This window comes from Apis cerana, linkage group LG4 (genome assembly GCF_029169275.1).
Source record: "Apis cerana isolate GH-2021 linkage group LG4, AcerK_1.0, whole genome shotgun sequence".
NCBI classification, from domain to species: Eukaryota; Metazoa; Arthropoda; class Insecta; order Hymenoptera; family Apidae; genus Apis; species Apis cerana.
In genome coordinates, this window is record NC_083855.1 from 11,820,470 (window position 1) to 11,843,641 (window position 23,172).

Sequence of the window (23,172 nt, forward strand, 5' to 3'; positions counted from 1 at the left end):
GTCGGGTGGTAAGTGGAGAGAGTCGTCCCTGAGCCATGGTGCGCAGTTGTGATGCGCGAAAGTACTACGGCGTCGGGAGTCAGTCAACTCGGTGACGTTCTACTGTGAATGTCGTATGGTGAATTTGTTATGCCGGTATTTACGAAACTGAAATGAAGTGATAAATTTACGCACACATATGTATTTTCAAGAGTGAATCGTGTAATCATAATAATAGTTTAATCGTTAAACGCATCAAATAGGCTTAGTTAAGAAGAATAAGATAGGAGTTGCATTGGGGCGTCTCTTGCAAACTAGAGCAGCGAACAATGTAAAGTCGATATTTTTACAAATTTCATGTGATGTATGTGCAATCCATAGGCAAAGGATAATCAAACAAAAGAAGAAATTAAATTGAACAAAATGATTTGCATAAATGAATATGATTTGATTTGAGAATGTATCCATATAGTGGTTCATAATCGTGACGAATGAGTCGTGAAAGCATTATCGAAATAAAATTTCTACTTTTCTTCGCGAACGAATAGTGAATAAGCATACGTTGTCATTTTCGTTCCGTTATTATTGCAAAAGACTTGAAAGAAAAATATACAGAATAGACAGATATAATATTATATTAGGCGTGGAACGAAAGGTATGTTGAAAAAAAAAAATCACAAGAAGGCGTAGCGCAAACTTGATTGAAATAATTAGGGAAAAAAAAAATACGATCGAAATAAGGAAGAGAGAGAAAGAGAGGAGCCAGGATCGGTTGGAAGAGAGTCGAGGTCGTCGGTGAAGTAGAAGGCGCGAAGCGCGCGCGCGACGAGTTTCTCGTCGTGACGAGTCGTGAGGATGGAGGACGAGTTACGATGCCCTTGTTGTAAAGAATTGTTCGTTGAACCGGTGCTATTACCATGCTGGCATGCTCTTTGTCTTGCATGCGCGGTTAATCTGCAAGCACCACCGGATTCACCTCCAGAATCGACGACTGATTCGTCGAATGCACCGGGATCTGATCAGGAAGCGGATAAACTTTCGATTCTTTCCGAAACTGATTCTGGTGTAGTGTGCAGCAGCACATCAACTAGCTCGCGACCAGGAAGCTATGTCGGCACACCCGGAAACGGAGGTTTTCCACCATCAGGCGGCACTTTATGCCTCTCCTGTCCTGTTTGTCAAAAGACCGTTTATTTTGACGAAGGAGGAGCTCACAATTTACCCAAATACAGGGCAATGCAACATATCGTAGAAAAATATCAAGAATCGAGAAACACGAGACTGCAATGCCAAATGTGTGAGGCTGAACCCCGGGACGCTACCGTCGCCTGCGAACAGTGCGAGGTCAGTAAACGCTTGCCTCTTTATCCTATTCCTCATTTTCCTTTCCTAGTACATGCATTAAATACGTATTTTTCTAGATTATAATTATACTTAATATCTATAGAAGGAAACTATTATGTCTCACATGATTATATATATAATAACAAATTGTATCGTGGTACACAATCTAAAAATTTTTCGGCAAAATAGAAATAAATATGTCACAGACTTATATATTTATAAACAGATATATATGAATGTGTTTCAGGTTCTGTATTGCGACGCGTGCAGAGAATCGTGTCATCCAAAGAGGGGACCTTTAGCGACACATAACTTGGGCCCGCCTCGAGGCAGCTGGCAATCGAATGGAGGAGGTAAAGGTGTTCGCGGTTCGAACGCGGAAACTACGCCTCTCTGTACCGATCATAACGGCGAACCGTTGACCCTTTACTGCGCTCTTTGCAAGATCGCGATATGCGCTCTTTGTCTTCGAGATCGCCATGCAGCTCATCCGCACGACGTGCTCCCATTGGCCGCAGCTTGCAAGGCTCAAAAGGCGAGTATTTTTAATGTTTTTATGTTCGTTTGATTCTATTTATCGCGGTCAACAAAGATCGATGAATGTCGATCGTTCTTTTTTTTTTTTTTTTTTTTTTTACGGATTATTCAGTAATAAATAATTTGATTCGATTGAAAGAGAGATTTAACGATGACCTTGACGAAACTGGTTCTACCGTCATTCACGTCATCGCGAACGTTGTGATTATTTTTGGTGTATATTTTTATACTTAACTAAGGATCAATAACCGCGATTTAGAATAAGAAAAAGATCGAGAAAAAGTTTTAACTCAACGATAGATTTCGTATTTACGAATTTATAACTCGAATGTTTTTACGCATTGCGCGTGCGTTTTTTTCTTTCGAAATTTCCGGATTTTCGATTTCCACGATCGCGACGATTTCACCGCTCTTCCGGATTGCTAAAAACGTCATTGTATCGGTAACTTCCTAATTATAGATCTACTAAAACGTGTAATTTCTCGTTACCTAAAATTATACGAATTGCTTAGTTATAATAATTGTAAGTTACAACGGAAATTGAAATTTATTAGAATTGTAGAATAATCCGACTAATCTTAGCATTTTGCTCGGCATATACGTTTTCTTATACGTTTATGTATGCTTAGAAAAATATGTTTCCATGATTAATTGTTCACGATTAATCGTGATCGCGATAAAAAGCAACGCATCCGGCTTGCCGTATGGGAGCGTAAAATTCGTATTGTTCGACGGCTTTAAACGAGAAAGGGGCTCGATGAATCTGTAGAAAAGAGGACGTCCACGTGGCCTTTCCGTGTACAATCGAGAGCATAGTAGAAATTGGAACGGCGCACCGTGTTCTCGACAAGTGTTCTTATTATATTTTCTCCCCCTCGACGTTCGATTTTATCCTCGTATTCTTTCGCGACAACTCGTCCCGTTTCTCACGCCATCCCCCCCACCATTATTGTTATCGGTGGTCAACACCTCTTGGAGAGTATTTGCCAAAGTCAATATTTTCGTAGTAATATATTTCGACGTTAGTTGAGACAGAGTTGAACGATCGTTTTATCGACGAGACGGAACTGTGAACGAGTTTCGAACGAGAGTGATAGCTTGAGAGAAATGGAAACTCGTGGAAATTCGAAAGATCGATGCTTTGGCAAAAGAGAATCGCGAAACCTTTTAGACGGGTCGCGTACCATTAGGTTCCATAAATGGAAACTTGTTGGAAAATGGCGTCAGCCCGGAATACAACGTAAGACCGGCTTTCATATGCTCGACTAGCCGGTCTGCTAGCTGTCGAGCACGATATACGGAACGAGTGATGAATTCTCGAGGAAAAGACCAAAACGGTCATCCGTATCTTCGTTAATACCGCCGTGGTTACGGTTGTGGTTACGAGCGTGGTTACCTTCTTTCACCGCTCTTTTTCTTTCCTTCTTTTTTATCTTTTCTTCGTGACACGATTTAACGAACTCAAATTAAAACTGCTTTGGAAACGAATATCGGCTTTCAACACCGTTTAAACTAAGTTCCGTTCCTCGTCCAAGTTTCGTCTCAATATGAATCCTCGTGCTTTAATATAACGCCTGCGAGAATTAATCAACGAAGCGACATTGTTTCGTCCAAGTTGTTGTGCGCTTTATAGCGGATACGATTATCTTTGTAGTTCGTTTCCTCGATCGAAGTCAATATTTGCCGCAACACTTGGTATTATGAATTTGATTTTATCTGGTCTGGATATCTGTCATCGATGAAAATTCGTTCGATCGTCTTATCGTCGATTATATCCGATATATCATCGGCTGAATCAAAATAGTAATAAATTTTTTAGTACAGCGTACGAGAGACAAGAGAATTTTAATCTCTTGTTTTTTAATCTCTGCTTAGAGATCTCGACGATAAAACGTCGTCCCAAATGAACGCGGTGAAAGTTGAAAGAGTACGTATTGCGTATACATACGCGACAAGGATGAAGAGGGAGAATTAGGTTGGTTGGTTGACAGATGGCCGATGGAGGAAGACTATTGGCACGGTTAGAAATTCGATCGGACAGAAAACGGAAATCGCATCGCGCTTGAAAGAAACAGCGAGGAAAATTCTGGTGGCAAAAAATTCACGAACGCAGTTATGTCGCGCTGAATGTCGTTAAAAGGCGAGCCGGGGATCGCTATAGAAGAGAATTACGAGGCGAAAATATAGGGGAAACGGAAAGTGCAACGGGGACGCGAGAGCCTACAAACGAAAATAGTTCTTGAAACAGTGCCAGCCTTTGATACTCCTCGTATGAGTCCTCGCATCGGTAAATAAACAAAAGGTATATACGCCCGCGTGGACGCCTACTGCGAAAGAGTACGCGCACGAGATGGTCTTGGAATACACACGTGCTCGTTATTGGAATTCGAGCTTTTCGCACGATTTATAAAATATGAAAATAAACGATACGAGATTGGATTCTTATCCGTTGATTCACGCGATGGTATTTTGTGCACGATAAGTTGTCCAGGTAATAATACATCGAAAGTAATAAGAGTAAATAAGTAAAAGAAAATTTTCAGATCAAACTTTTTTATTTATCGTTCGAAAACCGTTATTTTTCCTTCGCCCTATCTGTGACCTATTTCATATCTTTCTTACAAAATTCTATTTCCGATATCTTCCTCGTTTCGAAACTTTTCTCTTCGGTTATATCGGTCGAAATAAGTGACGGAAGAAATAATATTCCAGAAGAATAATCCAAATATTCTGGTAAAATTCGTGAACTAATTTCTCTCGCAAACCTTTTTACTCGAATGTTGTAGCGTATTAAATAATTCCGCTTTTGTGCTATCGTCATTTTAAATCGTTATTTAATAATTGATGAAATTCTAGGTACGGAGCGAATTCATTAGTACATACTCTGCTCGGTATAGATACAAATCTGTAGGATGTCTTAGATATTTATGGTGGCTCGATCGGTGTGATAAGTGCGCGCGGTTAGGGTGATAGGAGGTATATGCAAGGACGAAAACGCGCGTCTCGTTACATAGTGCTGTTACGCACGAAATGTGCCGTGGCGCGAACATCCCCCCCTCCCTCCCCCTTTGCCCTCGACCTTCTCTTTCTTTCTTCTCTATCCCCGTTCCTCGCTCTTTGCTTTTCCCTCCAGCTGACCCAGCTTGTTTCGTTTCGAATTTAACGATGGAAAATGCACCCTAGCCAAGTCGATAAGTTGCTCTTTTCCCCCCTCCTCTCTCTCTCTCCGCTCCCCCTTTCTCTATGCCCTTCCTCTCGCGGCCCCCTCCGTTCTCCTCGTAGCCACCGTTTGTCCACGGCTCGATAGGCGGTTTTTTGGTCGAATAAATTTGATAAAAACCATTCGGTACGAAACATTTTTCATCGAGAGGGAAGAATGGGCGGCGGTGTTACGTTATGGCCTAGCGACGAACGACGTACACCGCTTCGTCTCCTTCCCTTTCCTTCCCTTTCATCTCTCTAAAAATATCGTCGCTATGCCTCGCAAATCTTTCGCTTTCAGATCTCGAGATGTCTTCGTGGATGGACGGGGGGAAGATGGAGGTTTTTTTTATTTCGAAAATTCGCTCTAGAATTTTCTTTGATACGTGGACGTCGTTGATATCGTTATACGTGGATCGAAGGAACGGAAAAAAAAAAAAAAATGAATCGTAGGTGGAACGAGACGAGACGGAACGAGAGTGAGTCACTGTTTAAGGGCAGGGACCGATACGAAAGTGTGCAGTACTGCTATACACCATGTCTGTAGCGCGTAGCGGGGTGTAAATGGCCGATCGGAGACTTCTTTTATGTAGTATATTAGCATTTACTTTCGGCAAACGCGTGATTTTTCTTAAATTTGCTCTATCTCTTTCTCTCTCCTGTATATTTTCGTTATAATAATCGTTAGAATAATAAAAGTTGGAATCGAGCTAGATTTGACTGGGTTAATAATTTCTCTGAATCGATCCGGCGCTCGTTTCCGAGTTTGTGTACACGGGCGCGTAGGTTTGTCGGGTCAGCAGCCCCACAAGAGGGGTTCGTCCCTTTCTTATCACCGCGATACACCACGTAGAGTGCATCGTAATCACGCTTCGCTGGTTATCCGATTAAAAATATTACTCGGAATATTTACACGAGCTTTTAATTTCAATCCATCTACGATCCCTCGATTTATCCTCTGATATTCGCCGAATATTACCAGGCGAAATGTAACGCGTTTCTTTTTCTCGTCCCAACGAGAATGGGATGGAAAGGGAAAAAGAAAAAGAAAAGGGGAAGAGGAAAATCCTTTTCCCTCGCGTTCGACAAGCTTTCCGACTTAAGAAATCTACGTGACTCGATTATACACGACAGAGTTAACATTTGGCGCGGCGGAGGACGCTTCGAAACGAAAAGAATGGAATGCTTTGGACGAAATAGCTGGTCCGTATTAAAGATTCATATCGAGTCCAGGGAACGGAGAAGATAAAATTGGAAAGATTTTTTACCCGCTCGAACTATCGGATTCGAGTAAGTACTTTTACAAATTCCTTCTTCCAAAAGGAATCCCACGTTTTTCACGCTGCCTTCGAACTTATTTCACCGCCTCTGATTTCGAACGACTGCTCGAAACGAACGCTTTGGAAATATAATAGCGGTAATAGTACTAGGCAGCTGGTGGTTCGATCCGTTTTTCGAATCGTCGTCGTTGATTCGATCAATCGAGATCTATCTGTACAAGTTTGTCGTTCGAGAAACGAATTAAGCCCGGCCGCCTCTATTTGTCGCGTAAACGTGGCACGTCTGAACCGAGTAGTCGTCGTGGTCTGGCGGCCGCGATCGATTCGGGCCGAAAGCGTCATTCTCCTCCTCGCGCCACGCTCGAAACATCTGGAACGTTATTTTCAAACGAGATACGCCATCCTTTCTATCTATCCATCTATCCCTATCCGCCAGTACATCGATCAGTTTTACACCGCATAATAATCGACGTCCGTCTCGACCTCCTTCCGCTCCCGTTCCATTGATATTTCTGCTCGATTCGAAATCTCGATCGATCGTATATACATACATATATATATACACATATATTGTTTGTAGCAGCTGTCGTATTTTAGATAGGTATTATGGATCATTCTCTCGTTTCCGCGTATACTCGCATGCAGGTTTGTAAGCGAATGAGCAAGAATGAAAGGGAGATGAAAAGGAGGATCGCGTTGTTGTGATCGTTTGATGAGAATGCGGTGCATGGTGATTTATGGAGGAAAAGACAGGGCCGAGCGGTCGACGACCCGATTTTAATTTAACGCATCGCGACGCGTCTGGATTAAAGTAAGCGACGCGCGATCTTTCGACTCGAAGAGTTTCGCGATAGATGAATGGCAACATTCGGGCCAGAAAGGGTTTTCATCTGTTGTTCGTCTGTCCGCTCCCGCCGAGGATTGTATCGCGATTTTCAATTATATTTTTTAGAGAGAAGCTTTAGAGAGAGAGAGAAGGGGGAGGGGGGTGTATGAGTAGGAATTTTTACAGGAGTTTGGAAGGAAGGCAGGGAAGAGACGGCAGGGAAAATAGCAATAGGAGATGAATAATGAAATAACGGTGGACTGTAAGTACCGGAGAGGCGTGCGCGATGCGTGTATCGAGGAGTCTCGAGAAAAGAGAATACTCCTCGAGAATCGATCGAAGCGCACCCTTGACTGTTGCAATTACTTGCGGGAGTGGGCGAACGAGATTCGATCGAGCCTCTTAATTAACGGACGCGATATCGTGCATCTGGCTCATCCTCCCGATACCTGGCCCGATTCAATGTCAAATGCGAGTCTGCCAAGCAATAGTCGAAAATCGGTCGAAAACTTTCTTTCGATCGAATGATAAATTTCGTCGAATAATTGGTGGTGATTTAGAATGGAAAGAGAAGGAAGAATAGTTGACAGGTCTGCGAAACAATAATAAAAAATCGGTCAAAAATCTACTTTGGACGATTGAAAAATTTTGTCGAATAATTGGTTTAGAATGGAAAGAGAAGGAAAAACGGAATGATTGACAAATCTGCGAAACAATAATCAAAAATCGGCCGATAATCTTCTTTCGAAAAAAGAAAAGGTAGAACAAGATTGATTGACGAATTTAGGAAACGAAAATAGAAAATCGTGCAAAAACCTTTTTCCAGTAAAATATCGAATGAAATAAATTTCGTCGAATAATTAGTGCCAATTTAGAATGAAAAGAGAAGGAAGAATAGTTGACAGATCTGCGAAACGATAATAAAAAATCTACTTTCGACGATGGAATGATAAATTTCGTCGAATAATTAGTGCCAATTTAGAATGAAAAGAGAAGGAAGAATAGTTGACAGATCTGCGAAACGATAATAAAAAATCTACTTTCGACGATGGAATGATAAATTTCGTCGAATAATTGGTGGTGATTTAGAATAGAAAGAGAAGGAAAAACGGAATGATTGACAAATCTGCGAAACAATAATCAAAAATCTATTTTCGACGATCGAATGATAAATTTAGTCGAATAATTAATGCCAATTTAGAATGGAAAGAGAAGGAAGAATAGTTGACAGGTCTGCGAAACAATAATAAAAAATCGGTCAAAAATCTACTTTGGACGATTGAAAAATTTTGTCGAATAATTGGTGGTGATTTAGAATAGAAAGAGAAAAACGGAATGATTGACAAATCTATGAAACAATAATCAAAAATCTATTTTCGACGATCGAATGATAAATTTAGTCGAATAATTAATGATTTGAATAATGAATAGAAAGAGAGAGAAAAGCGGAATGATTGACAAATCTATCGACAAATATCGACAAATAATAATTAAAAATCAGTTAAAAATTCGACGATCGAATGATAAATTTCGTCGAATAATTAGTGGTGATTTAGAATAGAAAGAGAGGGAAAAAGCAGAATAATTGGCAAATCAAAAATCGGTCAAAAATCTACTTTCGACGATCGAATAATAAATTTTATGGAACAGTTAGTGCCAATTTAAAATAAAAAAAGAGAAAAGAACAGAATGATTGACAAATCTGCGAAACAATAATCAAAAATCAATCAAAAATCTTCTTCGAAAAAAGAAAAGATAGAACGACTGACGAATTTAGGAAACGAAAATCGAAAACCTTTTTTCGACGATCGAATGAAATAAATTTCGTCGAATAATTAGTGTCAATTTAAAGTGGAAAGGAAAGGAAGAACGTGGACGAATCTGCATAACTAATTTGCCAATGATTACGACGACGACGACGACGACGTCGACGGCGACGCGCCAATCATCTATTTCCGCCCCCAAAGTTGAGGAGTAAAACTGTGAAAATTAGCCAGGACGAAGTTGCGGCCACGGCTAATTCGAGAGAAGTAACTTAATTACTCTCCGGCATCAACTACCACCGCTGTCTCAACTACACGCTCGCCTACATCGAAAGATCGGCGGACGCGTGAACGAATCGATAAGAAGATTCCTTCGTCGCGTATTCGTGATTCGTAAGCGATCCAATAACGATAATAATAACAATAATTCGCCCCGTATGACAGAAAAAGGAAAAATTCAACAAAGATTCAACGGGTATCTCTTGGTTACAGACGGAGCTCTCGCAAAATTTGCAACAACTGTCGGAAAGGGCTCGGTCGACGACGGAATTCATTCAGAGGCTCAAAGGGATGACCGACAAAGTGCACGTGAGTATTTATCTTGGACGCCCTTTTTAAATTTCACCTCCACAATTTCCAGCCCGCCGTGAAATTGCGGAAGAGCTGTGCTCGATAATTGCTTCCTCTCTCTCTCTCTCTCTCCCCTTCCCCTCCTTTCTTTCTCTCCCTCTACATATCATTACATTCGTCTCCAAACACCTTCGACTCGTCCTCCTCTCTCTCTCTCTCCTTCCCGTGCTAGTCGATTTCGATTTTACTATCTTAGGGAATATGAATCCGTGGATACGATAATGTGGAGCACGTCACGCGCGTCTGTCGGCAGGAGGAGTGCGTCGCCCTGGAGGAGGAGGTGGAGGACAGGGTGGCGAATTTGGTGAGTCTTTTGCAGGCGAGGAAATCGCGGTTGATCGAGGCCGCGCGCCAAACCCGGGAGGCGAGGGTGCGCTCTCTGAGGGACCAAGTGGCCAGATGCGCGTCCCACCTGCAGGCGACCACCGCTCTCCTCACATTCTGCATCGAGGCGCTGAAGGAGAACGACAGCGCTGCCTTCCTTCAGATAGGCGGCATGCTCTCGGTCCGCGCGGCGACCGCCGCCGGCTCTTGGGGCGGCGCCGAGGGGGTGCAAGAAATTGCTCGGCTCCCGTTGCTCGATCTCACTCTGGATGACAAACCGTTGCGACGCGCTATCGATCAACTTACCTTTGTTCAGTTGAAACGTAAGCTCCCTTACTTTTTTCTTTCTCTGTCCGCTTCTTTCGCCAACCTTCGTCGAAATTATTCCATCCCTCCCCCCGATCTTCTCCCATTTCCTCTCTTCGTAAAAGGAAAAGAAAAGCAAACCTGGAGAGTCTTGAATCGCGTCATTATTAAATGACTTCGAAGCAAGGCATCTCGTTCCTTCTTTGGGTTTTTTTTCTTTTTTTGAACATCGATAATCTCCTGTTCGTCGACCAACGCGAGGAAAGACGATTTTCGCGATTTCTCGGTCGAAAATTATTCCGTTTTATAATATTGATGGAATGATTGCCTCATGTTGGACGCAGCATCGGAAGGGGAAGAGCGGTACCCGATTGCAGGTAATTCTTCGTCGAAAGAAATTGCAGATATTTTTTTTCTGTCTCTCTCTTTGTTTCTAGAGAGAGGGTCCATCTTATTTGTCGCTACATTTCCTTTTTCTTCTTCTTTTGCACGGAAGAAACGGTATTAGTTTACAAAGGACACGTCGTACGTGTCTTTTTTGTTTCTTCTGTAAAAAAAAAATCTTTCGTCGCAGATCGTGTTCCCGGATATTCGCGCGAAAGTTTGAGAAAACTTTTATCGACGAAACGTGTCTCTGAGGCGTACCTGCGAACAGTTTGCGAACGTTTCGAGCAAGAGGACGGCTTTGTTTCAAGAAAAAAAGAGTGCGATGCAACGCTTATTTCCCTCGATAGGACGCGATTTATTATTGATCAGTCGATGTATGACAAACATCGAAGGTGCGCCTTCGAGGATGATCCGCCTTTATTTCTTTTTTTCTCTCCCTTTCTCTCCTTCACCAGTTTTTCTCTACCTGCTCATTTCTTTCCCTCAGCCCCTGGAGCGCCGATATTGATACCGGAAGAGTGCAGCGCGGAGAACAACAGCGTGACAGTCGCCTGGCAACCACCACCTGGCCACGGAATCGTTGGGTGTGCCGGTCAAAGGGGGCCCGCCATCGAGGGATACTTGTTGGAATTGGACGACGGATGTGGCGGTGAATTCAGGGTAAATCTCGATTTTTTGGAAGAAACTTCGATGTTTTCGATCGATTGTACATTTATATATATATATGCATCGAGTGAATTCGAATCATTCGGCGAAGAGGAAAGTTGGAAGCATCCGAAAAGGAAGTATCCAGCCGAATTAATCGTGGTGTGTTTGATCAGGAGGTGTACTGCGGTCGAGAAACGATCTGCACCGTGGACGGATTGCATTTCAACTCTCTGTACAATGCCAGGGTGAGGGCGTTTAACAGCGCCGGGGAAGGCGAGTATTCCGAGTTGATCGGCCTCCAGACTGCCGAGGGTGAGTCTCTTCTTCGCGTTACCACTAAATTTTCCCGGATCGAGTGGAGGAGAAACGCGAACGATCACGTGATCGATGGTAAAACTGATCGATGACTCATCGATCTGTAGCGAGAATAAAATTAGGCGCATCCGTGCCGACAATTTGGGGAAACGAGTCTCCTCGTTGTATCGTGGAGAGAAACGTTGCGATGTGCAGTATATCTGTGATTCATCGATACGATAGAAATGTGTCGCAATGAGAATAAAAGGAAACGGGTCTCGTTATATCCTTGTGACGTGGAGAGAAACGTTACGATACAATGTATAGCCGATCTATTTATCGATCTGGAGCAATCGTGACAACTATATTCATCGAAGCCGATCTCGTTATATCCTTATGACGTGGAGAGAAACGTTACGATACAGGTACGATACAATATATAGCCGATCTGTGATTCATCGATACGATGGCAATGTGTCGCAATGAGAATAAAAGGAAACAAGTCTCGTTATGTCCTTATGACGTGCAGAGAAAGGTTACGATACAGATACGATACAATAGCTCATCTATTTATCAATGAATCGCGAGAATAATATTAGATTCGAAATTAAAAATGTGAAAATCATCTCATTATATTTTTATAACACGGAGAAAAACGTTACGATACAGGTACGATACAATATATAGCCGATCTGTGATTTATCGATACGATAGAAATGCGATGTGTCACAATGAGAAGAAAACGAGACTCGTTATATGCTTATGACGTGGAGAGAAAGATTACGATACAGATACGATACAACGTATAGCTCATCTATTTATCGATCTGCAGCAATGAATCGCGAGAATAATATTAGATTCGGAAGTAAAAATGTGAAAATCATCTCATTATATTCTTATAACATGGAGAAAAACGTTACGATACAGGTACGATACACAATATACAGCCGAACTGTGATTTATCGATACGATAGAAATGCGATGTGTCACAATGAGAAGAAAACGAGACTCGTTATATGCTTATGACGTGCAGAGAAAGGTTACGATACAGATACGATACAACGAATAGCTCATCTATTTATCGATCTGCAGCAATGAATTGCAAGAATAATATTAAATTCGGTACTAAAAATCTGAAAATCATCTCATTATATTCTTATAACACGGAGAAAAACGTTACGATACAGGTACGATACACAATATATAGCCGATCTGTGATTTATCGATACGATAGCAATGAGAATAAAAGGACTTTCGTTATATCTTTATGATGTAGAAAGAAAGGTTACGATACAGATACGATACAACGTATAGTCGATCTATTTATCGATCTGCAGCAATGAATCGCGAGAATAATATTAGATTCGGAATTAAAAAATGTGAAAATCATCTCATTATATTCTTATAACACGGAGAAAAACGTTACGATACAGGTACAATATATAGCAATCGCGAGAATAAAAGTAAATTCATCCGAAGCTGACAGTCTGGAAAAGTACGTTATGAAAGAATTTTCCGTTAAAATCTCACTATCCCTATGATATGCAGAAAAACATCACGAAATTTGCATTACAATACAGATACAATATATAACCAATCTATGATTCGTTGATCCGTAAAGATAAGTCGCGAGAATAAAATTAGATTCATCGAAGCCAACTTAGAAAAACGCGTCTCATTATATCCTCACGACAAGCAAAAATAAACGAAACGATATAAAATAACCGATCTATTTACAGATCTGTAGCAATGAGAATAATACTAGATTTTGAAAATAGATTTTGAAACACGTCTCATTATATTCCTTTAACGTAAAGAAAAACGATACGATCTATTTATCGATCGATTCAAGATTCATCGGGGCCGATAATTTGGGGAAACCCGTCTCGTTATATCCTTGCAACACGTAGAAAGAACGTTACGGAATTCGCGTTACGGTACATGTAATATACTGGATGGCGTGTTTCCGGTTTCGATTTCGCGGCGTTTAGTTTCCGATATATATGGAATCATGGCCGCCACGCTCGAGTTTATCCACTCGATTTCGTCGCTCGTCATTCGAGAACAATAGCCGGCTAGAAACGCTGGCCGCCGCCGCAAGCAAGCAGAATCGATCGGTCGATTATTTACCGAGGGATACGTATCGCTTTGTTCGACAGTGGCATGGTTCTCGTGGGCGACCGGGGCATCCGGTATACCGCAGGAGGTATCAATTTCCGAGGACGCGATGAGCGCATCCTGCGAAGGTTACGAGCACCGAGTTGTCCTTTCCAGCGTTGGATTTTCACGGGGCGTTCATTATTGGGAATTAACGATCGATCGTTATCACGCGGACACCGATCCCGCCTTCGGTATAGCCAGGGCCGAGGTGTCGCGGGATAGAATGCTCGGTGAGTAAACGAATATGTATAGAGTAAGTCTTCAGGGGAACGAATTATTAATTAACTCCTTTGCTTAACTCGAGAGGTGACCATCGCTTGGATTCGAACGATATTCATTTACGATTGATCTTTCTGGAATAATCTTGCGAAGAATAATATAATCACACCTTACTGGCAACAAGTTTTCGAGTTCGATTTTTCGAAATTACTTCTATTCGCGAAGAGATTGACGATAGAGAGGAGGAAAGCAGTGAAGCAAACAGAGACGAATTCATATCGAATATCCGACTAAAAATTTCCTTTATATAAAACAAGATACGTGAAATATCCAAATATAAAAGTTTTGAGTTAAATTCGCGAGAAATCGAGTTGGCAAAGGGTTACGTAAATAAGGGAATTCCCTTGAAAAATCACTTCGAACTGTTCCAACTTGAGAGATATGATTATATCCGCACAGGCAAGGACGACAAGGGTTGGAGCATGTACATAGACCGGCAGCGTTCTTGGTTCATGCACGGAGGGGGCCACGCGCAGAGGACCGAGGGGGGGGTGCAGCAGGGGTCCACGGTGGGCGTGCTCCTCGATCTGGACACCACTCACACCCTCCGCTTCTTCGTGAACGACCAGCCCCAGGGTGGGATCGCGTTCCGCGATCTCTACGGCGTTTTTTACCCGGCCGTGAGCCTGAACCGCGGGGTGACCGTCACTTTGCACACAGCGTTGGACGTGCCTCGACACTTGTTGGCGCTGCACGAAGAGTACATGACGGACACGATTCAGAGCTAGGGGTACCTAACCGTCCTGAAGAAGGGCCTTTTGCAGGAGGCCGGCTCGCCCGGCCCCTCGTCCGCGGGCTCGAGCGAAAAATCGAGCAGGGAGTTCAACGGTCAGCTCGAGAAGATAGTCGAGGAATGCCTCGCTGAGGCCAACTGATCATCGACCGACCCTCCCCATAAATTAAAGTTTCTTTAATTTATTTTCTTATTCTACAGGAATGGTATATCCTCTTCCTTTACTTTCTCCGCGGGATTAAATTATTGCGCTATTTTCGTTTCGCGAGCAAGTTGGAGATTGGTTCGATTTCGCCACCTCGATAAATAATTACGTGGCTTTGTAACAGTGGGAGGGGAGCGTGTCGAAATTGGCGGAATCGCGACGTTTTTATATATATATATATATACATGTTTCTTTTTAAAACGACAAGATTATTTTTCTCTTTGAAAAAAAATCACTGCCAGTACATATGAAGATTCGTCGAACCGAAGACTGCCATTTTTCGAGGGGGCCTATAATTAAGAAATAAAACCGAAATATTCTCCGTCTAACGATCGTAAGTGGGATCGTATTCTTATCCATATCGACACGTATAACGTAAGTGTAGTAGTCGCGTAGGCATAAGATAAGCTCTATCGATATTTAATAAGATGCATTGCGAGGGATAAAAAGAAGGAAGGAAGGAAGGAAGGAAGGAGGGAAGAGACGAAGAAATCGCAAAGCTAGCAGACACGCAGCAGACAAGCAAACAAGCACGTATACAAGCAAGCTCGTAAGCTTTAGCGAAAGAGTAAAGCGAGTCGAAATAAACGTTTTCTAGTCCCCGATAAAAGTTTTCATCCGTTTTTGTTTTTTTTCTTCCTTTACCCCTCGGTCAAACAATTCACGCCCATCTATTGCTTTAATCGCGCTACTTACTTCATCCCTTACTCGTCACATTGTTATTTCTCTCTCTCTCTCTCTATCTTTCTCTATCTCTATCTATCTGTCTCTTTCTCTCTCTTTTCTTTTTTATACAATTTTTATATCCACCCACGATGAATATACCAGTGTCGACTACGTTTCTCCGCTTCGAAAGAAGCGGAAAAAAAAAAAGAAAAAAAAGAGAAAAAAAGAAAAAAGAAAAAAAAAAACACTACGAATATTCGAATTTAATGCTTATTTAAAAATAGATGATGCAGCGCACATACTCGTGAAAACGTTCCTCCCAGCAACGAGATCAAGGAGGATCAAGATCGGCGTTGTATATATTTGTATATACATATCTCGATTGTATTTCCAACCGATGAATTTGCCAACTGTATTATTTACAACAACCCTATCAATAAATCACAGCAGAAAGAGAGAGATATCATTCGCGATCGTTTCTATTCTCCCTCCCCCTCCCCTCCTCGAATTCAAAAGTAATACTTCTCTGCTGACTCTTGCTTCCTTTCCTTTTCTTCCTTTCTCTCTTCTATTTCGATTCGTTTCCGTACAAATGCCCCCTCTCCCCCTCTCCAAGATAAGGAGGATAAGATCTTGAAATCTGACTTATTTAAAATCGACCTTAATAATTTTCCCTTGACTTCACCATAGAACAATAATATAACTGTTCCTCGTAATGACGTAACCTCGATGTTCCCACAGGTGGGAGTAGATGAAATCGAACGAGTGTGAGAGTAACAAGCACGCTTTAAATCCGATTCAAAGTGAGGGAAGAAGAAGAAGAAGAAGAAACCGTTTAAAGAAAAAGGTGCATATATATATGTATATAATTTACTCGAAGATGATTTTTAAACTCGCAAACGAGCATTCTTCTCGATTCGAAACGGTCAGTTTATGGAAATAAAGGAATTGAGTGTGCGCATAAATCGTTGATAATTTTAATTATTCGGAGAAGGAGATATATATTCTCGATACATCTTACCCCCTCCTCTTTGTAGAGAGATTCGTATTTGGACACGGAGGAGGAGAAAAATTGGAAAAAGTCGAGTTACGTTACGCGAACATGCGGCAACACCGGAAGAGGAATATTCTCTGGTGGCGAGACGCGTCGAACAATGGCGCATTTATTACGAGCAACCGATGTCCTCCTCGCTGCGTTTAAAACGACTTCGATCCGCTTTGATCGCTCCCTTTCGAGAATCCACGTTGTCCAACCTTTCCTCGCGAGTTGATCGAGCGGATTTAGAACGATCGAGAGCAAAACCGTTTCGCCATTACCGTTGTACCATATCCGTTAAATTTCATTTTCTTCTCCTCCTCCTCCCTCTTTCTTCCCTTTCCTCCGACCCGATTCCCAATCACGATTTCACTCACTCCTCTCCCCCTACTCGATGAATTCAACGCGTTATTGTTCGCCGCGAAATGAATTTGTCTGGCCGCGAATAGGAGGGGGAGAAGGAAGAGGAGGAGAGAAGAAGGGAGGAGGATGGAAACGAGAACGAGCTTAGCGGAAACGAGCGGATTTGATTCGATCGACGTCCTTGCTAATTAACACGTTCCCCTTTAATACGCCTTTTTAACACGATTTTTTTCGAGAGAGAGCGCCGCCATCGGGGAGCTCCTTTTTCTCTTTTTTTAAATACTTGGATAGATGAAACGAAGGAAGGAGAGAAAATGAAAGAAGGAGAAGGAACGCGGAAGGAGAGCTATTCTCCTTCGCTTCCACGATAGTCCGACGATACTCGTCAAGCTGATGGCCTTCGCTCGATGCTCGCGGGATCCAAAGCTTCCCAAGGAGGGAAAATTTGTATTAGATCTCGGGATTTCGTTTCGAAGAATCGTTATTATAAATTTAATTGTTTTTCTTTTTTTTTGTCGTACGAAAATCGAGAATTGTTCGAGAATTGTCCATCAAAGTTACGCACGTTTGCATGTGAACATGATATAGTGATGCATGATATAGGAGTATTTGTATTGTTTGCTTCAATCGATGTCTTCATATACTTATTCATTAATCATACGATTAATTTTTTCGACAAATTCTATCCTTGAAATACAGATTTATATTTCTGTAATAATTAAGTTATATTAATAGATATAAAAGGGAAATTACTTTTTTTTTTACAAATAATTGCATCATGTCTTCATATACGTGCAAGCGATACTTGTCCATTAATCGTACGATCGTAATCTTTTTCCGACAAATTCTATCCTTGAAATACAGATTTATACTTCTATAATAATTAACTTATATTAATAGATATAAAAGGGAAATTACTTTTTCCTTCTTTTTTTTTACTCGAATCTAATACAATTAATCGCACCGAATCAATTAAAGTTTCTTATATTAATAATAACAATTCCAATTTTGACTCGATTAACTCAGATTGGAAAAATTGGAAGATTTTCGAAGAAGATCGTAACGTTGGTGAAAATTATTTGCCCTTTTGAAGGAAAATATTGAATCTTTGCGGGGCGAAACTAGCGGATTTGATCTGGGAATCGGCGATCGACGTCCTTGCCAATCAACGCGTTCGCCTTTAACACGCCTCCTCCATCCTCGAGGAGTTCTTTTTTCTTTCAAATACTCGGATAGATGAAACGAAGGGAAGAGAGAAAGAAAGAAAGAAAGGAGAAGGAACGCGGAGAAGAATCTTTTCTACCTCCACTACTCGTCAAGCTGATGGCTTTCGCTCGATATTTCTCCCCGGAATATGCCGTTTTTTAAGCGGCAAGATTGCGCGCCGTCTATTCTATTCGAGACGAGCGAAACGTAAATTTGTGCCAACGTTGATCGAAACCACGCACACGCGCACTCACGCGACTCGAGCGAGTTTTTTCTTCTCTGCGAAATCGGGTGAAAAATTGTCGAGCCGATACCTCTTCTCGAATCGCGGTTTCAAAAGGCACGTGTATCTAGGACGCGAATTCATTTATAGCGAGGTTTCCATTAGCGATTAATAAGGAAAAAAGTAATCTCGAACGAATGAAATCATCGTCGAATGAAATAAAAAGTTGGAAATTTCGAAAAAATCCCCCTCCCTCTCTTTCCACCGATCGCAAAAATTCGAATGGTCGCTTAATTGAAAATGGAAGGGTGAAAGATTCGTCTCGCATCAACGTTATTTGGAAAGAATCGCGAATTGAACGGAACCAGACAAGACAAGGGGGGCGGGGGAAAAAAAGATTGTCGGAAAGAGGACGAGAGGGCAAGAGGCCTCGAGTTACCTCCTGCCGAGCAAGCAACCAGAAGCCAGGAAAGTGGCGCAACGCCACGGTAGAAGAGTCACCGCGAAGTTTCGTCTTTCACCGCAAAACTGAGCCGGGAGGAAGCAAAGCTTGTGTCCGCCTTTAAAAATCGAACCGGCACCGCTTTCGTAACGAAACGCCCGCCCCCCGCCGCCCCTCCCCCTCCCTCCTCCTCGCCTCTTTCTCCTCGAGTACCGATACTATCACCGCCGCTGTTATTTTTCCTCCCATTTCGAGGAATGGAAATACGCGTCGAGTTTCAAAGGGATGCTCCTCGATTCGCGTGCGCCGAATTACCGATAGTCGAAACGAGTCTGTTGTCGTTCATCGCTTCGAGGGAGGCATTGCATACCAAATCCCCTCCACCGTAGAGAAAATGAATTCTTCCATTGTTTCGTTCGATGTGCCGCCTGTAAAAAAAAAAGAAAAAGGAAAAAAAAGAAAGAAAGAAAGAAAGAAAGGCTGGGGAATCCTCGTTGCGCGATTTCGATTCGTTGTCGAAAACGTTTTCTAACAGCCAGCGAGATATTGAGACGATTTTCTCGAAAGTTTAATTTTATTTTTTCGTTCGTTGGGATAGATTTTAAAAAAAGATAAAAGATCTCTATGAAATTTGATGATTGAAAGAAATTCTGGAATTCTCGTACAGTTTCAAGGAACAATAAGGTGTTCTAGGACACGAGTGGAAAAACGAAAGGCGAGAAACTTAATCCGGGATCAGACCAAGGATTAACGATGCTCGACGAGTGCGATCGACTACGATTTGTCTGCTCTGCAAGAAACGGATTATCGTTACGTTCAACCTATCGAATAAAGTCAAATTCGACGAGGATAAAGATACCTCACTTAATTATTACGTTCTCCAGCACTATTTTTCAAGATGAAAAAAGAAAATCCTTATCGTTTCCGCGATGCTCCGCACTCGTATTCGTTTCACGTTTCAAGAAAAATTTACACGATCCAAGATAATATAACCATTCATCCATACTGATGAAATTTGATTGGAATCGAATGAAAAGCGTACGAGAGAGATTTAATAACGCGAAAACTCGGCCAGCTTGGGAAACGAAGATGGAAATATTGTAGGATGGTTAGTCAGCCGCGCCGCGTGGAGAATACGATTAGCAGGCAACGCGTGGAAATTAATTTTCGCGGTTGGGAAACGATCGTCGGAAACGCGAATCTCCAATGCTCCTCCTCCTCGAACCAATTCCCAACGATAATCGGCCTTCCCTCCCAATTATTTCCTGTTCGTTGCCTCTGTCGGATCGTTACCTCCTCTTCAAGAAGGTTCCGAATTATTGCAACTACGAACGAATCACTTCGATTCGTACATCTACGTCTATTCCGCCAATTGTTATTGTTATTAATTTGTAAAGTTTCGATAAATTTCTTCTAACGGGATATAAAAACATTTTTTTTTCGAAAACGTAGTAACCGAATCGAATTTTTTTTAATAATACATATTTGAATTTATCAACAAATGAAGTGTTGGAATTGGTGTTCTCGCTCGTAGAGACGAATGTGCTAATGTTAAATTTCGTACGATCGGTAAAGTAATTTATATCGATAGGGAAGTGGACAGTCGTGTAAAAGGGAAAAAAAAGAGGAGAGAATGAAAACGCAACGAGGAAGAAAATTTGTCGTGAAGTTGAATGGAAAATGAAGAAAAATCGAAAAAAGGATTTAAACCTCGTAAATTTCCACAATTCCTGGTAAATGTTATCAATTTCGATCAGTTGGAAACTTTTTCGTGTTTCTTTCTTTATCGTATCATTGGGATAAATATAAAACGTGGTTGCCAAGAAGTGATGAATTTCGATCATTATTCTCGTCAGAATCAACAATTTGTATATATCTCCGTAAAATGTTTACTTATTTACTGTACGCTTATCAAATCACTCATCCGAGACATTTGCTCGTCGAGAATTTTAGAAACGAAGGGACAAACAAAGCCATAATTAACGCAATCATCCAAACGATTTGAAAAAGTATAATAATAAGCACCTATAATTATTTTTATTTTTTTCAATTAAATTAAACCATATATATATGTACATCGTTTTGTATGTTACATACAATATGTCGCGTAAATATCGCATTATAAAGAATGGCGTATAAAATAGTTGTTTCTAAATATTGTTTTGTGATTTAACCAGTGACAAGATAAAACTATGGCAACATTCGAAAAAACTTTGAAAAATCGATGATATAAAGTGATAAAAGATCCATTATAGATTCCGATGTAACGCAGATTCAGTTATCAAATTTACGAAGAATTATGAAGAATTTTATTAAATGCATTATAAGATGTTTCTAAATCGAAAATCAATTGCCTGACTTGATTATCGGATAATTCATCGGAAGCGGACATATTATTCAAAGTTTGTAACCATTCGGCAACTTTTTCTTTTCCATCGAAATCGCTTGGCAATATACTCAATCGATTCATAGTGTCCACTAGATCTCTTAAATCTGGATGTAACTGATCCATCGCTTTGATTTCTAATCGTAATTTATCCATTAACGTAATGAACAAAGAAACGATATCCGCGATGCATTTAGATGTATTGCCTTTGTCATCCTTTATAGTGATCGGTCTGTCTTCCTTGATCCTCTCGAGCGCTGCTGGGCAATCTAATCGAAATGCTCTAGCAAATGCATCTATTGTAGGAAATTGATCGCTTTGTACCTAAGCAAAAAAATATATTTAAAACCAGTTACAATTATTGCGATAAATTTATCATAAAATTAAAATACCTGTTTGAAAGCTGCTCTATATTGTACCAATAATTTGCTACAAGCAGCCGTGTATTCTTTTGGAGTCACACAATCTCTGATGTAAGCTTTCTCTAAATGCTGCAATGTATTCACAACTGCGTATAGATCAGCTTGATTGTCATGCTTTTCTCTTTCTCTTGCATTCTTATAAAGTTTCACTTCTTCGTAAAGTTCAGGTCGATCTTGAGCTATCGACATTATTATACCTGTAATCATGACAAATAATAATAAAACAAGGTAATAATAATTATAGCAAATGTCAAATTCTACTTTAGGTTTAGGTTAGGTTTGATTAAACTGAATCAATCATTTCGATAATAAATCATTAAGAAAATGTTATGATAAACTAACATAACGTGATACGATGAAAGTAAAAAACAAATAAATAATCCGTTATAACGAAAATTATAATATAAATTAAATATTAAATGAAATGTCAAATGACAGCTACGTACGTTAACGATATAAAATAACATGGAAGAATAATAATGTAATACTTACGTTTCAAATTCTTTTATATTTTTCTCGTTTATATCGTATTAAAATTAAGAGAAAAATAAGATTTACAGAAAAATAATAATATTAGACTTAGAATAAGAAACTTTTACCAACAATACAAAAAACGTTATGCGAAAAAGCAGCCATCTATCGGACGATTTTCGTTTTAAAATATATATATATATACATATTTGTTTTACTCGTGCATCAAACGTAATAAAAAGTAATGTAAACATGTATAAATCAAACAAAAATATCAGTTTTATTTGGTAAATGACTTAATAAGACAAATTTATAATAAGTAACAAAAAGATTGCTTAAATTACAAAAAAATCATAATTATTGCATCATAATAAACAATTAAATATAATCTCGTTATTTAATGACATACTATGTCATATAACATGGATTGTATCATAAAGATTAAATATATTTATATAAATATTAATTTAATCATATTATATTTTCTTTCATATTTTTTTTATGACTCCATAAATAATTTTTCGATTATATTTGGTTTGTTAAATCGATCTTCGCAAGTTGAAATCATTGTGTTTTTATCGATACATACACAATGAAATTCTTTTTTTCTAACCGACTTTTTAAATTGATTTAAATCGATTTTATATTTTTTTATATCTATTTCATTATCAGGTACAACACGTATATATGTTACATGAAACATTGATTCTTTTTCGTCCAAAATTTCCCATGGAGGGAAAATTTGTATTAAACCTTTAGATTTCATTTCGATTCGACCTACTATTTCGGGAATCGTCATGATCTTTATAAATTTAACGGAATTGTTTTCTTTTTTGTGCGAAAATAAATCCAATGGATCTTCGACCACAAATCCATTCAAGAATTGTCTACCAAAACGAGTTATGCATGTTTGCACATAAACAGTAATACATGGCATAGGAGTATTTTGTTGTATTGTTTGTTTTAATTGATGTCTCCATATACGTACAAACGATACTTGTCTATTAATCGTTGATTGTAATTTTTCCAACAAACTACCTCTGAAATATAAAATATGAAAT

The 23,172-nt window shown here is 40.2% G+C and overlaps 2 protein-coding genes across 7 annotated transcripts in view; one reads left to right on the forward strand and one right to left on the reverse strand.

Moving 5' to 3' along the window:
* On the forward strand, window positions 1-22,268 carry LOC107998050 (E3 ubiquitin-protein ligase TRIM9). 4 transcript variants are annotated; one of them, XR_009829582.1, is made up of 10 exons: window positions 1-1,323; window positions 1,571-1,858; window positions 9,423-9,518; window positions 9,814-10,207; window positions 10,535-10,567; window positions 11,065-11,237; window positions 11,399-11,537; window positions 13,679-13,909; window positions 14,358-15,230; window positions 16,304-22,268. XR_009829582.1 is itself a non-coding variant. In XM_062074275.1 (9 exons), exons 1-9 carry the CDS (start codon window positions 835-837, stop codon window positions 14,684-14,686), a joined length of 2,172 nt encoding a protein of 723 aa, XP_061930259.1. In that variant the 5' UTR covers window positions 1-834; the 3' UTR covers window positions 14,687-16,019. The 4 variants fall into 4 exon arrangements, 2 of the variants coding, with proteins under 2 accessions (XP_061930259.1, XP_061930260.1); XR_009829581.1 differs by lacking the exon at window positions 16,304-22,268 and adding an exon at window positions 15,325-16,019; XM_062074275.1 differs by lacking the exon at window positions 16,304-22,268 and having other exon boundaries at window positions 14,358-16,019.
* Window positions 20,833-23,172, reverse strand: part of LOC107993927 (vacuolar protein sorting-associated protein 28 homolog) — a 7,306-nt gene continuing 4,966 nt past the window's right edge. The window contains exons 3-5 of one of the 3 annotated variants that reach the window (XM_028664864.2): window positions 22,889-23,151; window positions 21,611-21,837; window positions 20,833-21,542 (exon numbers count right to left, since the gene is read on the reverse strand). In XM_028664864.2, coding sequence (XP_028520665.2) covers window positions 21,120-21,542; window positions 21,611-21,837; window positions 22,889-23,151 — 913 coding nt within the window. In that variant the 3' untranslated portion in view covers window positions 20,833-21,119. Of the gene's footprint in view, window positions 21,838-22,132; window positions 23,152-23,172 lie in introns of those variants that run through there. The other 2 variants (XM_017050604.3, XR_009829583.1) reach the window with 2 other exon arrangements.